The 15,772-nt window shown below is 40.0% G+C and overlaps 1 protein-coding gene across 2 annotated transcripts in view; it reads right to left on the bottom strand.

The window, feature by feature from the left end:
- The window catches only part of abcd2 (ATP-binding cassette, sub-family D (ALD), member 2), a 45,051-nt gene extending 29,279 nt beyond the window's left edge, over positions 1–15,772 (bottom strand). Inside the window, exons 1-3 of one of the 2 annotated variants that reach the window (XM_072241160.1) lie at positions 14,732–15,772; positions 4,248–4,428; positions 254–378 (exon numbers count right to left, since the gene is read on the bottom strand). In XM_072241160.1, the coding sequence (XP_072097261.1) occupies positions 254–378; positions 4,248–4,428; positions 14,732–15,637 (1,212 nt within the window). In that variant the 5' untranslated portion in view covers positions 15,638–15,772. The remainder of the gene's footprint in view (positions 1–253; positions 379–4,247; positions 4,429–14,731) is intronic. The other variant, XM_072241162.1, reaches the window with a different exon arrangement.

The following is a 15,772-nucleotide window of genomic DNA, read 5'->3' as shown; positions in this document are numbered from 1 at the left end:
ACCATCCAATTATTATGAATTTATTTCCTTGCTTTAACAAATTGCTTCATCTCACAACCCAACCAAAAATGGCTGAATATTGTTATTGCATATGGAGACTGCAGAGTGAAGAAATCAGAAGAGCAAACGGCCTTCATATTTCAAATGCACAATTCAACTTAAAAATAATCTGGGCCACATTGCTGTGATCCTCTGCACTTAATTAAAAAATTATGGAATTAGATTCCATTTTTACTTCTGTGCTGCACAATACCTCTTTGTACGATGACATAATTCTTTCAATTGCATCTGCTCCAGAAGCCAACAGATTGCGTGCAGTGGTAAAAGCTTCTGTTCGTTCACTAACCAAACTTACTTGCTTGTGACCATCTTCTGACTCTTAAAAACAAAATACATATTAAACCATACTCAATGGAGCGAAGTCATTTTAATCATACACGCTCCACACATATACTTCATTCTAAAAGTAGTAACTATAATTGGATACCGTATCTTGCTTCTGGTCATGTTGTCTTGAAACTTGTGGATGATTTGATTTCAAATACAGAAAAAAGAAAACTCAAACTTAAACAAGCTGAAGATTAATTCTCACTTTCAAGTCATAAATGCTGATAGTTGTTTGCATTCACAGAATACCAATAGATGTGAATTAAATAACTAAGGCAAGTACAGGTTTCCCCCGCCATCTGAAGGTAGAGCGTTCCTATGAAACGGTTCGTAAGCCGAAATGTTGTAAAGCAAAGGAGCAATTACCATTTATTTAATAGGGGAAAAATTTGTGAGCGTTCGCAGACCCAAAAATAACCTACCAAATCGTGCCAAATAACACATAAAACCTAAAATAACAGTAACATATAGTAAAAGCAGGAATAATATGATAAATACACAGCTTATATAAAGTAGAAATACTTTTCCACAATCATTGCCGGCACTGCTCACCGAAACGAAAATCTCACGCAAGCGCTCTCGGCAGAAAATATCACGCAAGCGCTGTTGGCAAAAACACTCTCTCCAGTAACCTTTAAGCTATGAAGCTGCCAAATCATTACCAAATAACATGTAAAAATACACAGCCTATATAAAGTAGAAATAATGTATGTACAGTGTAGTATCACTTATGGGAATCGAGAAGACAGCGCAGAGCACACTGATGATGGTGTGTTAGACTGAGTCATCGCAGGCTGGGGTGGTGCAGTTGCCCCCACCCTCCAGGCCGCCAACCATACATTGCCACGAAGCATGCAGGGGTCCAGCGGTTGCTGGAAGGCACACAGCACATCTTTAAGAAAAGAGCCGAAATAAACATGCTAATTAATTACGTGCCGCCTGACACGTAATTGTTGGCCCAGATCAGTGCCTATTGCCCATTGCGTCGTCTCCGATCTGGGCCAACATTTACGTGTCGGGCGGCACCTAATTAATTAGCATGTTTATTTCGGCTTTTTTCTTAAACATGTGCTGTGTGCCTCCCGGCTACCGCTGCATTCTCTGCGAATCGGTATCTGTCCGTGGCCCGGGAGTTGGGGTGGCGGGACACTGGGGTGTCATCTCATCGTCATCTGTTTCCATTAGAGCAGGCAGCTCATCTTCTCCTATGACTGCCCACCTCAATGTCGAAGGTCGAGGTTCGTCGTCTGCTGTGGAAGGCTTGCTTGACTGCTTAGCCTCGTGCATTTTTCTATCATATAGTTCTTTGTAAGCACTCAAACCATCCTGCAAATATCCTCTAAACCGACGTACCCTTTCAAAATTAAAGTCGTACTTTATCATTGCAGCAAAAATCTCACGCAGTTGCTTCATGTTCATTTCACTACTGTATTCGGTTTCAATTGTTATCCTTTCCTCTTCCAATTGCATCAGCTCTTCATCTATCAGTTCTTGGTCATGGGATGTCAAAACCTCTTCAACATCATCTTCATCAGCTTCCACAAGCCAAACTCACATTGTCCTTACTTCGTTCACCATGATCAAAATGCTTAGTTTATGTGTAACACCCTTACAAGCTCTTTCAGGCTTTTCCAATACCTCAGAACTCATTTTGCAAACTGCTGCTCACAGGCACGTGTTAAAGCAATGCCGGCGAGAATGCCATTCCGAATCTGGGGGAGAGCGGCTGCTCGGGGCGCGCGCTGATTTTTTTCGTAACAGTGAAAACACCTTCTGTTAGCGAAAACAGGGTACTAATGTAGGTCTTTCGTAACAGTGAGGTTTTGTAAAGCAAACATTCGAAAAGCGGGGGACACCTGTATCACAAAATTAGATGTTCTATTAAACATTATGATAGATGCATGTTTACCAAAATGAATTTTAATATATATCATCTTGATCTGAGGTAATGCACTTAGGACATCAATTTAAAGTGAAAACAACAAGAGGGAAAAAAAAATTGAAGGGCCTCAACCCAAAACATTGACTTTTTTTTTCATTTCCACAGATGTTGCCTAACCTGCTGAGTTCCTCCAGCATTTTTGTGTTAATCATAATAAATAAAAAATGTTGCAATTTGAAATTTATAAAACACTAAAAATGCTTATTCATGTTAACACAGCAGTTCCTCAAATAAATACCTCTTTGGTGGATTTGGGTTCAGTTCTAACAAGTCCGTTGTTGATACAAAGCATTTTGGTTGAGAAACAATGTATGTAAATCCTAGGTGTAAAACTGACCTGATTCCAGGCCAAAGCATGGCATCTAATCCTAACATTTAGAAAGCAGGATTCTATTGCTATCTATCCCTTTCTAATTGCTATATTTCTAATTCATAGGTAATAACCGTACACACAAACATCTTTAGGTTTGATAAGTAACAGAAGCAGGCAACTGAGACATTTCCAACTCCATATTAAAGTTTTCCTGCAAGGTTCAATGCCCTTATCGTTAATAATTCTTTTGTGCATGGAGGAATCCTGTGCAAGTACCAAAAATCAGCATTGAAGATCACACTGGAAGATTGGACTGGATTGGATATGGATCATAATATTGAAATACTCTACCAGAAGCACAGTGATACAGCTATTTGCCTGGGTGCACCGGTTACCTCCAATGAGCCAAAGACATACATTGACTCTTTAGTAGGTTAACTGACTGTTGTGAACTGCTCATACAGTAGGTGAGTAGAAGAATGGGTGGTGGGGAAAGGAGGAAGGTCAAGATGATCACTGGTATAGTGCAGATTGCGTGTTTGACAGGATGGCTCTGTATGATTCTATGGTTCTGAAATAGCAGTTAAAATTACACTGAACATGAAAACATCAAGATCACCTCTTCTAGATATTACACAAACCAGACATTGCGCACAGTACTGCTATTCTCTATTGAAAGCACAGTAGGAGTGAAGAACAATTTAATTAGTCTTTCTAGCATTTTTCATTTTCTGTTTTTATATCAAGTTATCTCAGTTTTTCTTAACCTTCTTTTATCAGCTTACCATGAGACACTCACACACAAAGTACCGTAGCCTAAAGTTGTGGTAACTGCCATTATTAAGCTACATCAACTTTCCCCATCACAAATTTTCTCTGTTCTGCATATTTTCCTCCACCTCTCCCACTGTAATTAGCTTCTATTTCCCTGTTCTGAGGAATGATCACAGACTCAATGTCTTTGAATGTTCCTCTTTCCACAAAAGAGCAGGTCAAAAGTGCTGCTTCACCTGCTGAGTTTTTTGATTTTCAGTTCAGTCCCAGAGCTTCTTTAATACCAAAAACAATATTTCAAATAAATAAATACATTCAAGCATTTGCGTGGACCAAGTTGAAAAATATTAGCAAAAGAAATCATTGGCATGCAATAAAACAATATTCTGAAATAGCAGAAGTTTACTGAGATTACCAGAATGCTTGATCTGGTAAGGTTAGAAAGAGGTGTATATGAACCAAGTATGTAAAAATGCCATATACTGGAGAGGAAGCCCAACTACAATGGCTACTGTGAACTAATCAGAAAATCATTAATTTTTTCACTGCAAAAACATAAAACCTCCTTGTAATTCAGAGCAAATCTCCAAATTACACAAGCCCATTCTTAGTCCTTTTTATTTGCAGCTTTAAACAACTGAAATCGCCTGTTCTATACTAATTTCTTGAAACTAACAAAACTGAAAGAAATCATGATAATTAGAGATGAAGTACTTGAGAGCAGCTCCTCTAACGGCTGAGTTCCAGCTGGGACTTTAAAAGTGTCAGAGGTCATTGTTTAATAATAACAATTCAAAACTTTAAATCAGATTCAAAAATCTGCCTCATTACCATTGTCTGCAAAACCTGTTGCCGTAATAATGGGCACTGCCACCATCACTAATCCACTTCCACTCCACACATACTTCATTAGAAATTGTTCCAACATTATGTACCATAATCTTTTAGACAAAATAAGATTCATCTGGGCAGCAAGCGACTTGTAACTTTTCTGTAGCTGATTCATTTCCACCTAAGGAAAGAAAATGGAAGGCTGTCATTATCAATCACTGAAGTACAATCATTAAACCCACCAGTTTACCCAAAAAAAGACAGTCCCTTGGTCCTCTTGATCTTTACATTTCATGATTAACCTGATAACTGGGATTTAATGAAATGACTTGATAAAACCTTGTCAGATATACCAAATGACATAACCTTCATCAATCCTCGTGGCTACTGCACAAAAATAAAATCAAGATTTTCAAACACAACCTTGCCCAATTAACCCAATTGTTATTAACTTTTACTTCTGCTTTATGCTGCTCTTCAGAACCAATTCCAATATTCGCCTTGCACTGATGTTAGGCTGAAGATTTGAACTTCAAAAGGCAGAACTGTGAGGTCTAGAGATGCCATTTGATCCACTTGTGTCAGGTCCTCGCCCTTGACCCATAGTTCACCTTTTTCCCCATAGCCCTTCAAGCCCTTGCTCCTCATGTCTACTTGCAAAACACTTTCAGAAAATACTTTCCAGATCTTCACAACTGTTTCCAAAATCATTTCTCATCACCCTCTCATTCCATCATCACCCCACCCATACATTTGCCAATTACTTCCAAGTTATTTGGATATTAACCAACCTGTTAGAGGAATTATATTCTCCTTACTTGCTCTATCAAACCCCTTTGTATTTTTGAATATCTGTGTTTTCTACCTGCCAAAGGTAATCTACTCCAAAGAAAACTATCCCAGCATCTCCAATGTAGAAATGAAGAAACTCATCACTGGTTTCATCATATTAAACATCTTGTTTTGTTTCCAAAATAAAGTCAGCTTTCCTCAACTGAACTGCCCAGAAGTGTATGTGGTTCATTATCTAATCAACAACTTTTAAAACGTTTAGGAAAACTTCTTAATGTGTTTGTAGTAAATGCTTTGTTTTACTGGCCAAGTATATATAATATATTCTTAAATTGTCTTTATCAATTTTTTTCCCACCTCACTCAATGATTAGTGAAACTGCTCCTGACCTACCTTCATTTAGTTTATGCCTCTATGCCTTGTTTTTCTTAAAATCCATCTCACTCGCAGTAAACTCTAGTTGCCACATATCTACCAATTTCATTAATCTATGCGCCCCTGTAGGCTGTCATAGTCATCTATCAACTACTTTGTCAGGAATAGCATAACTTGCCAACTTTGAAACTTAACTCTATTCACTCAAATTTAGATAACATACACAGGAAAAACATTTCTAATACACCAGATCATTGTGTACTTCTCTGTAGCTGGAAGTGGGAGCCAGCTAAGTAGGAAATGAGGGGACAGAAGACCAATGAACATTCTCTGATTGAAGGATGGGTGAGATGAATCAAGGGGCAGATAAATAAGGGGGGGGGGTAAAGTGAAGAGAAATTGGAAAGGGAACATGTGTTTCTATGTGCATGCATACACATGTGCTAAAAGGCATTGATTATGCTAAATCAATGCAAGTCTCCTCAGCATATTGTTTACAAATCAACCTTCATTAGCATTCAGAATCAGGTTTATTATCACCAGCATGTGTCGTGAAATCTGTTAACTCAGCAGCAGCAGTTCAATGCAATACATAATCTAGCAGAGAGAAAAAAATAAAATAAAAAAGTATATCAATTACGATATATATTGAATAGATTTTAAAAAACGTGCAAAAACAGAAATACTGTATATTAAGAAAAAGTGAAGTAGTGTCCAAAGATTCAATGTTCATTCAGGAATCAGGTGGCAGAGGGAAGAAGCTGTTCCTGAACCGCTGAGCGTGTGCCTTCAGGCTTCTGTACCTCCTACCTGATGGTAACAGTGAGAAAAGGGCATGCCCTGTGTGTTGGAGGTCCTTAATAATGGACACTGCCTTTCTGAGACATCTTACAAAGACACTATCAACTTCTTCGCCAGGAGTCATTTGTCAACAATGACCAAGTTAAAGAGATTATTTACCAAAAAATCCTTCCTGAATAAATTCTATGCATTAAGGGAAAATAAATAGACTGTAGGCACCTGGAAGCAAAGGACAGCAGTGAAGCCAAAGGACAAAGGAAATCATCACCATCCACTGTAAGAAAAACTTCAAAGATCTTACCAACCACACCCACATCCTTGATGTGAACACCCCAAATCCAAACTATCCTTAACAGTTTTGACAAACAAGGAATCATAAAGATAAACCAACAAATTAAAAACAAGCACCAGGAGCTATCAGGATTCCTGCTGCAGTTCCAAAACTTGGGAGTGAGGAAATTCAGTGATCAATTCTGAAACTGGGAGATTCCTGCAACTGGGAGATTTCAGACATGCCAGCATCAGGATCATTGAGATGGAGGCAAAACCTGCCATATAGTTTCCTTACTATCTGCACAGTCACTTGAATACACAGACTGAAGACCATAACACATAGGAGCAGAATTAGGCCACAACCCATTGAGTCTGCTCTGCAATTCCATCACAGCTGATTTATTATCCCTCTCAATACAATTCTCCCGCCTTCTCCCTATAACATTCGATGGCCCAACCAATCAAGAATCTATAAACCCATTCTGTAAATGTACTCAATGACTTGGCCTCCATAGTCATCCATGGCAATGAATTACAAAGATTCACCACCCTCTGGCTATAGAAATTCCTTCTCATCTGTTCTGAGGCTGTATCCTTTGGTCCTAGTCTCTCGGAAACATTCTCTCCACATCCATTCTGTCTGGGCCTTTCGGTACTTGATAGGTTTCAATGAAATCCCCCTCCCCCGCCCATCCTTCTAAACTCCAGCAAATATAGGTCCAGAGCCAACAAACACTCCTCATACATTAACCCAACACACATAAAAGTTGCTGGTGAACGCAGCAGGCCAGGCAGCATCTCTAGGAAGAGGTGCAGTCAACGTTTCAGGCCGAGACCCTTCGTCAGGACGAACTGAAGGAAGAGTGAGTAAGGGATTTGAAAGTTGGAGGGGGAGGGGGAGATCCAAAATGATAGGAGAAGACAGGAGGGGGAGGGATGGAGCCAAGAGCTGGACAGGTGATAGGCAAAAGGGATACGAGAGGATCATGGGACATGATCATGAGAAGATCAGGTCCGGGAAGAAAGACAAGGGGGGGGGGGGGAACCCAGAGGATGGGCAAGGGGTATATTAAGAGGGACAGAGGGAGAAAATGGAGAGTGAAAGAATGTGTGTATAAAAATAAGTAACAGATGGGGCACGAGGGGGAGGTGGGGCATTAGTGGAAGTTAGAGAAGTCGATGTTCATGCCATCAGGTTGGAGGCTACCCAGACGGAACATAAGGTGTTGTTCCTCCAACCTGAGTGTGGCTTCATCTTTACAGTAGAGGAGGCCGTGGATAGACATGTCAGAATGGGAATGGGATGTGGAATTAAAATGTGTGGCCACTGGGAGATCCTGCTTTCTCTGGTGGACAGAGCATAGGTGTTCAGCAAAGCGGCCTCCCAGTCTGCGTCGGGTCTCGCCAATATATAAAAGGCCACATCGGGAGCACCGGACGCAGTATATCACCCCAGCCGACTCACAGGTGAAGTGTTGCCTCACCTGGAAGGACTGTTTGGGGCCCTGAATGGTGGTAAGGGAGGAAGTGCAAGGGCATGTGTAGCACTTGTTCCGCTTACACGGATAAGTGCCAGGAGGGAGATCAGTGGGGAGGGATGAGGAGGATGAATGGACAAGGGAGTTGCGTAGGGAGCGATCCCTGTGGAATGCAGAGGGGGGGGGAGGGAAAGATGTGCTTAGTGGTGGGATCCCGTTGGAGGTGGCGGAAGTTACGGAGAATAATATGTTGTACCCGGAGGCTGGTGGGGTGGTAGGTGAGGACCAGGGGAACCCTATTCCTAGTGGGGTGGCGGGAGGATGGAGTGAGAGCAGATGTACGTTAACCCTTTCATTCAAGGAATTATTCTCACGAACTTCCTCTGGATTCTCTTCAATGCCAGCACATCTTTTCTTAGATAAAGGGCCCAACCCCAAAATTGCTTACAATTCTTTAAGTGCAGTCTGACCAATATGTTCTAAAGACTCAGCATCAGATTATTGCTTTTATATTCTCGATCTCTCAAAATGAATGCTAATAATGCATTTGTCTATCTTAACACTGGCTCAACCTGCAAGTTAGTCTTTAATGAATTCTGCTCAAGGACTCCCAAGTCCCTTTGCATCCAAGTTTTGAATTTTCTCCCCATTTAGAAAAATTTACACCCTGATTCCTTCTTCCAAGGAGACTATTCACTTCTCCACACTGTATTGTCTGCTATTTCTTTGTCCATTCTTCCAATCTCAGTCCTTCTGCAGACTCCCAGATTCCTCAACAGTACCTGGCTCTCCACCTGTCTTTGTATCGACTACAAACCTGGCAACAACACCATCAATTCCATCAACTGAATTGTTTCCAGTCCTCCAGAACCATTCCAGATCTACTGATTCTTGAAGGATCATTGCTAATGCATCCACAATCTCTTTAGCCACCTCTTTCAGAACCCTGGGTGTGGTCCACTTGGTCCAGGTGGCTCATTCAACTTCAGACTTTTCAATTTCCCAAGCATTCACTTATGCCCCCAGTACACTCAAATTTCTGGGATACTGCTCTTTTTTTCCCTCAGTGAAAACTAACATAAAATATTTATTAATTTCACCCACCATTTCTTTGTCTCCCACTGCTACCTCTCCAACGTCATTTTCCAGTCTCCAATATCCATTCTCACCTCCTACTCTTTACATAACTGCAAAACTTTTGGTATCCTCTTTAATATTATTGGCTAGTTTATCTTCATACTACATCTATCCTCGCCTTATTTTTATTTTAGTTGCCTTCTGTTACTTTTTAAAATCTTCCCAATCCTCTAACTTCCCACTAATTTTTGCTATATTATGTCTCTTGCTTTTCTGCCGTCTTTGACTTTCCTTGTCAGACCTGGTTGCCTCATCCTCCCTTTAGAATACATCTTCATCTTTGGGATGTATCTATCCTGTGCATTCCGAATTGCCCCCAGAAACTCCAGCCATTGCTGCTCTGTCATTCCTGCTAGTGTTTCCTTTCCAATCAATTTTGGTCAGCATCTCTCCCTTTATCCCACTGCAATACTGATACAACTGAATTTATCTTCTCCCTCTCAAAATGCAGGGTGAATTTTATCATTTCATGATCACTGCCTCCCAAGGGTTTCATAACCTAAAGCTCCCTAATCAAATCTACTTCATAACATAGCACCCAATCCAGAACTGCCTTTCCCCTACTCGGTTCAACCACAAGCTGCTCTGCAAAGTCATCACATGGGCATTCTACAATTTCCCTCTCTTGGGATCTAACACCAACCTCATTCTCTCAATCTACCTGTATATTATCATAACATTGCTCTTATTACATGCCTTTTCTCTTTCCCACTGAAATTTATATCCCACATCCTGGCTAATGTTTGGGACATGTATACACTTCCCATCAAGGTCTTTTTACCCTTGCAGTTTCTTAACCCCATCCACAAGGATTCTGTATTTTCTAATCTTATCACCTCTTTCTAAGGATTTGATTTCATTTTTTTTTCCTAACAGAGCCACCCCACCTCCTCTGTCTACCTGCCTGTCCTTTTGATACAAGATATATCCTTGGATGTTAAGCTCTTAACCATGATCTTCTTTCAGTCACATCTCATTAATGCCCACAGCATCATATCTGCCAAGCTCTAACTGCACAGATCTACAGTACCTTATGCCATATGCTGTTTGCATTCTCACATAATACTTTCAGTCCTGTATCCATCACCCATTTCAAATTTGCCCTCATGTTACACTTCACCTCATCCCACTGACTGCAATTTTGCCCTATCATCTGCCTGTCCGTCCTCACAGATTCACTGCACACTGCATCCACCTGTGTACCAACTGCCCCATCCTCAGCCCTATCAACTCCTGTTTCCAAACCTCAGGAGATTTGGAGGTCAAGGTCTACATTATCACATCATTGTTGACCCATTGACTAAGCAAAGTTTGAGCTTTACACACATCTACAAAACAAACCTTTAGCAACAAGCCTTCCACAGTAGACCACCACTCTCTGACAATTAAACCCTGCAATGAGATCCTTAGCAATGGAGATCCTTTTTAATATCTCTACGACTACCTGTCAGCAAAAGCATATATCCATGATATTCAACATTACATCTGGTTCCCTAGCATAGCCTTTATACCTCTGAAACAATGAGTGAAGATCAAGACCTCAAAGTCCTTCAAATTCACCGGCATAATTAATGAACACCAACAACATCTCCCAGGTCAACATTTCCACCAATAAGGCTCTACATTCAAACAGCACCACTGAGCACAATACAATGTTCAGATGCATAACACAAGACACCCAAAACAGATGCTCCATCCGGAACTGCCACAGGAAGAGATTGTCAGTGGAAGCTCTGGCATATGACTGCTCAGAAGAGAACAGTACATACCTGAAGAGCACACTAGAGCTCAACGTAAACAAAATCTACACTTCCATCCTCCTTGAAGCACCTCACGCCTCTCTTAATCCCATCTTCAACTCAGAAAGCACAGAAAGGGACTGAAAGCAAATGGTCCTTGAATCCAAGGGACTGCCTGACATGATAGAAAAATATCTGTTCATCACTCTTTCTTTATCCTTGAGTCAATGTGATACTCAGATTACCAACATGCCATCAATCCAGTCCTTTTCTATTTTCTAAACAAGTCTATGATACTTAATCACAATTTTTATCAACGTCTACTATATATTAAGAATTTACTGAATTATTAATAAAATAACTCCATCGTTTAGTCTGATGTCATTTGCCTTTTTCCAAGTCTCTGTTGTTGATCAAGTCTTATTGATCGAATCTGCTCTATTTTTTTCTTGACAACACACAGTGGCAGCTTTCCTACAACAGGCAACCCCTATTGTATAGTGGTGAGGGGCTTGCATTCCCTAAAGATGGTTCATATTACAAATTTCTGAAATGCGAAGCCATTGGGGGGGGGGCGGTGGGTGGGTGGGTGTGTGTGTGTGTTAAAGAAACACAAGTTAAAATAAATGAGTCATTTACATTTAACACAAATTCTGTAAAAGCAAATATTATTTTGTATCTGAAATATTGGGTAGAGCTACCTTAACAGCTTTAAGTAGGGGTTTGGCCAAGTAATGGATTGAATCAGCCTGAAATTATAATGTTTATCGCCGGCTTTGTGAACAAGGCACAACACTGGCCTCCTGGCCTCAGGAAGCACTTTTGCTTCCAGGATGCTTTGGAAGGTTACAGTAAAACTTTGACATCTCCACAAGAACACAAAACAATAAGATGGGAGAATGTGTTGGCTACCCAGGCCCTCCGGCTTGCCTAACCATATTCAATATGAACATGGCTGTCTGCCTGGTCTTCATCTCTTCAGTGCTCTAGCTCTCAGTTCACAAATTGTCTCTTTAAACATCTCTAGACTTCTAACCTCCAAACCCTAAAGGTCAAATAATTCCATTAAATGACAGTCCACTTGTCTTACAACCACTTCCCATCAGTTGCATCTTTATGTCTCTACATTTAGTCTGTCATGTTCACTTTGGAACTCATTTGTTTTCAGTAAGATCATTCCTTGTTCTTCTACACTGCAGAAAAAAATACATCAATTTCTTCAGCCATTCATGATGGAATAACCCTTACATCCTTGAAATTAGCTAGGGAATTTCTTCTGGATGGCCTGCAATCGAATGTATCATTTTTTGAATAAGGGAACCAAAACTGCACTGAGTACAAGTTTGCTTCCCCCAACTACCAAACTGCCTTTTAAAACAAAATGACTTGTGGTCTCTGGACGATCTATTTAGTTGTTTATTTTTTGCTGCCTCTTCCTTGACACTTCATTAACTTTACTTCTAAGTTTAATGAAGTAGATTTTTACAAAGACATACAGACTACATTATTTAAAGATTTGCTGAATTTCTCAAGGACAAAAAGTTTTTCACTTGCTAACTAAGCAGGAAAATGCTTGAAAACCACTACTTTTATCAGTTCAGTACCTAAAACATGAGCTTTTGCTTATTAGGATAGAAACATGCTATGAAAACGACGATTAAATCTTACAGCTCTAGGTATCATCACACTAAATTTCAAAACCAAAAGGATGATATGGCTGAAATGCTTTGATTTAGGACTTATTATTATTGATCTCATCTGTTTGGCTCCAAATCACACAAAAGACTACAAGTCCCACTCCAAATTTAACTTACATAAACACAGACTGAATTTAAAGTATTTCCAGAAGAGCCAATAAACCAGATTATTTAGTAATATAATTATTCATTTAATTGCATAGTTTGAAAAACTCAGGCACTGTTAGACTGCTTAATGCTGCACATCACAGTCAGTTTGCAACTACTGAATTTTACTGTAAAATTATTGTCGCTTTAGAACAGCTCATGGCAATGAATAATTCAGTTACCTCCAATTTCTCTGGTTACACACGAAGCATAATGATACAGGAAGTACTGTTTTGTTGCTGATGTTTCAAGAACATTACAGCTCAAAATACTCACTTCCTCATACCATCTAATTCTAACAAAGTACCATACAGTATTTTGAAGTGGGATTTCGGGGAATTATTTGGATAAAGGACAAAGGATTTTTTGTTATATAGAAATTAACAATAAGCTTACCATTGATGAAAGCAAAGCTTTAACCACATGAATAATTTCCCACAGCATGACACTTGTTAGTTCTTGGCCTCAACTCCACCAAATCTCCAAATTCCAAATATTCTTGTTTTCTGTCTCCAGTTCATCAGATAAGTCCTAGGCTTTAAATCCAGCAAATTTCCCTGTCAATTTGATTGATTCAGCCTCTAGCCCTTATCCATCTTCCCATGAGGTGGCTATGGGAATAGATCATGACAACCAATCAAAAGCTTAACACTTCTTGTTCTATGAAGAGCCTGCCATATTTCCAAGATGGTAGTGCAGATTCCAAGCTTGTAAAGTTGATTTACAAACTAGCAGTTTTCACAAAGGAGTTAAATACTTTTGAAAAGAAGCACACACACAAACATTAACTTGTACATTGTTTCTTTGATGCTTCTAAACTGCTGCATGCTTCTAATGTTTAATCTTTGTTTTGGATTCCCAAATCTATAATATCTTTTTAAAAATTACACAATAGTTTTACCTTTTGACTTTTCAAAACCAGGCTTCCAGAAAGTTTTTATAGGAATCATAAATTTTTAAACAATTTTTGCTACATGCTCAACTTTAAAATGAGATGTTTTGGGAGTATCTAAAACTCAATTTAGAATTTTGATATTCAACTCCATGTTTTATGCATAATTCAAATTCAGCGTTTTCTTCAGTTGCATCAACAGATACAACCTTCAATCCATATAATTACCATATTTAAAAATTAAGTGGAGTGACAAGAGAATGAATTATCTGATTTGATCGAGATACCTTAGAAACTTCGGTTTGATGTAAACGGAATGGCCACAATGAACCTACCTATCCATATACAACATGAGGCTTGGGGGTAGGTTAGCATAAACACATATTTTTGCGGTGTAGCACTGGGAATATTGTGTTGTGCTCTCATAAGATGCCAGCAGAAAGAAAATAAAAGGACAAACAGAAGCCTTATGTAGAAAAGACACAAAGATCAACCTCAGTATTTCGCTGTATAACCAGCCCAATCCTGATCTAACCACACTGTACTTAACAGTATGATGCGAAAAGTGCCAAAATATTCATTTTCAGAGGTATCTATTTTCTACAATGAGTGACAATATTTTTAAGGCCAAGGTCATTTTTTTTTCAAATGTTAACTTAAACAAACTTGGAAACATAAATGCCAATTTGTGATGAGCTAATCTGCATGGGGTGGAATGCAAGAGAACTTCAAGATGCAAGTTTATGCCTGTAGATAGACTTTATTGCATCATAGCATATTTCAATATAAAGTCAGTTTCAATGGACATTGGCACAAAAATATCTTCTTCAGAGGCTGTACACAAGACTCCAATTTTTAAATCAGGGATTTTAGGAAAATATATCACATCTTATTTAAAAAAAACAGAAATGTATCCATTTTTTTCTAAAATAATTTCTGCAGGAGCAAATACACTATTTTACTATGCAACTCAAATATGTTGCTTTTGCATTTACTACCAATCTTACATATGTTATCAAGGTATAAATTAAACTACAAGGTGTCAGATGTAACCCAAAATAATACGCTAATGGCTTCATGAAACCACCTCTCACTGTCACGATAGCCATCATCTTAACGAACTTGAACTCTAGTTTCACTTGGAAATCCTTACCCTATGTCCCCTGTAAAAAGCAATTTCCTCTGCATTGGCTATAATACGTGAATGGATATATCTTAAGTATCCTTTCCTTTGGGCTTCTTCGGCCACCAGTTTGCCAAATCTTGGAGAGAAGGCTCGTAATACCCTTGCTGTGGCATAGACGACAAAGCCGGCTAAAATAGTGGGTCCCATGGGGTTTGCTCCCCGCGAAGTTGCAGTCTGGATCAAGGTGTACGAGGTCAACATGACATCAAAGATGGGCTTCGTTAAATTGGAGTACAAATGTGCAATGGACTGAGTAAACATCAGGATATCCTCTGTCAGTGACTGATCGGGATTTTCCAGCCTCCCGTCCATGTTGCTAACCTTGTAGTAAGTCTGGTCGGTGAAGTACGTACGATACGCGTGATCAACCAGGCGAGTGCGAAATGCCAGAGCCAATTTACATTCCAGATAGCGAATCACGCTATTGACAAAAGTGGCTGGGATGGCCACTAAAAGCCATTTGACCAGTTTCAGCACAAAGCTTTTGGGTTTCTTTTCAACGATTGTCTTCACGATCTTCCCATCCAATGCGGCCACGTAAATGGAGAGAAACGTCCTGGAAATCAAAGCCACTGAATGCAGGCAGAGCAAACCCAGTTCCTTGGTGAGCAGTTTGGGGAAAAGGATTTTGCTGAGACCGAGGAGCTGCTGACAAAAATCAGCATCAACAGCCGGAGACTTCTTGGCAAAGCACTGGCCGGGTGTGTGACGGGGTGACGATGCCCCAGGCCGAGGCTTGCCATGGAAGTGATGCTGGAGGATAGGATACAGCCTTTTGACACCGTAAGTGGCCAAGGCCAGGAAAATGGCTCTGCGAGCAGCCGTCGACTTCGACCACTTCACAGCGGCCGCGACTTGCAGGAGGTGGGACATTTGCACACTTAACCGTCCAAACTGCCCCAGGAAGATAAGATAGCGAGAAGACGAACAGGAATAACCGAGGAAGAGCCACCGAACGTCATGGTGCACAAGACCAGGGACACCACCATCCGCTTTGCGGCACACGTG

This window comes from Mobula birostris, chromosome 23 (assembly GCF_030028105.1).
Source record: "Mobula birostris isolate sMobBir1 chromosome 23, sMobBir1.hap1, whole genome shotgun sequence".
NCBI classification, from domain to species: Eukaryota; Metazoa; Chordata; class Chondrichthyes; order Myliobatiformes; family Myliobatidae; genus Mobula; species Mobula birostris.
Note: the sequence above shows the minus strand (reverse complement) of the source record. Positions and strands in the feature narration are given on the sequence as shown.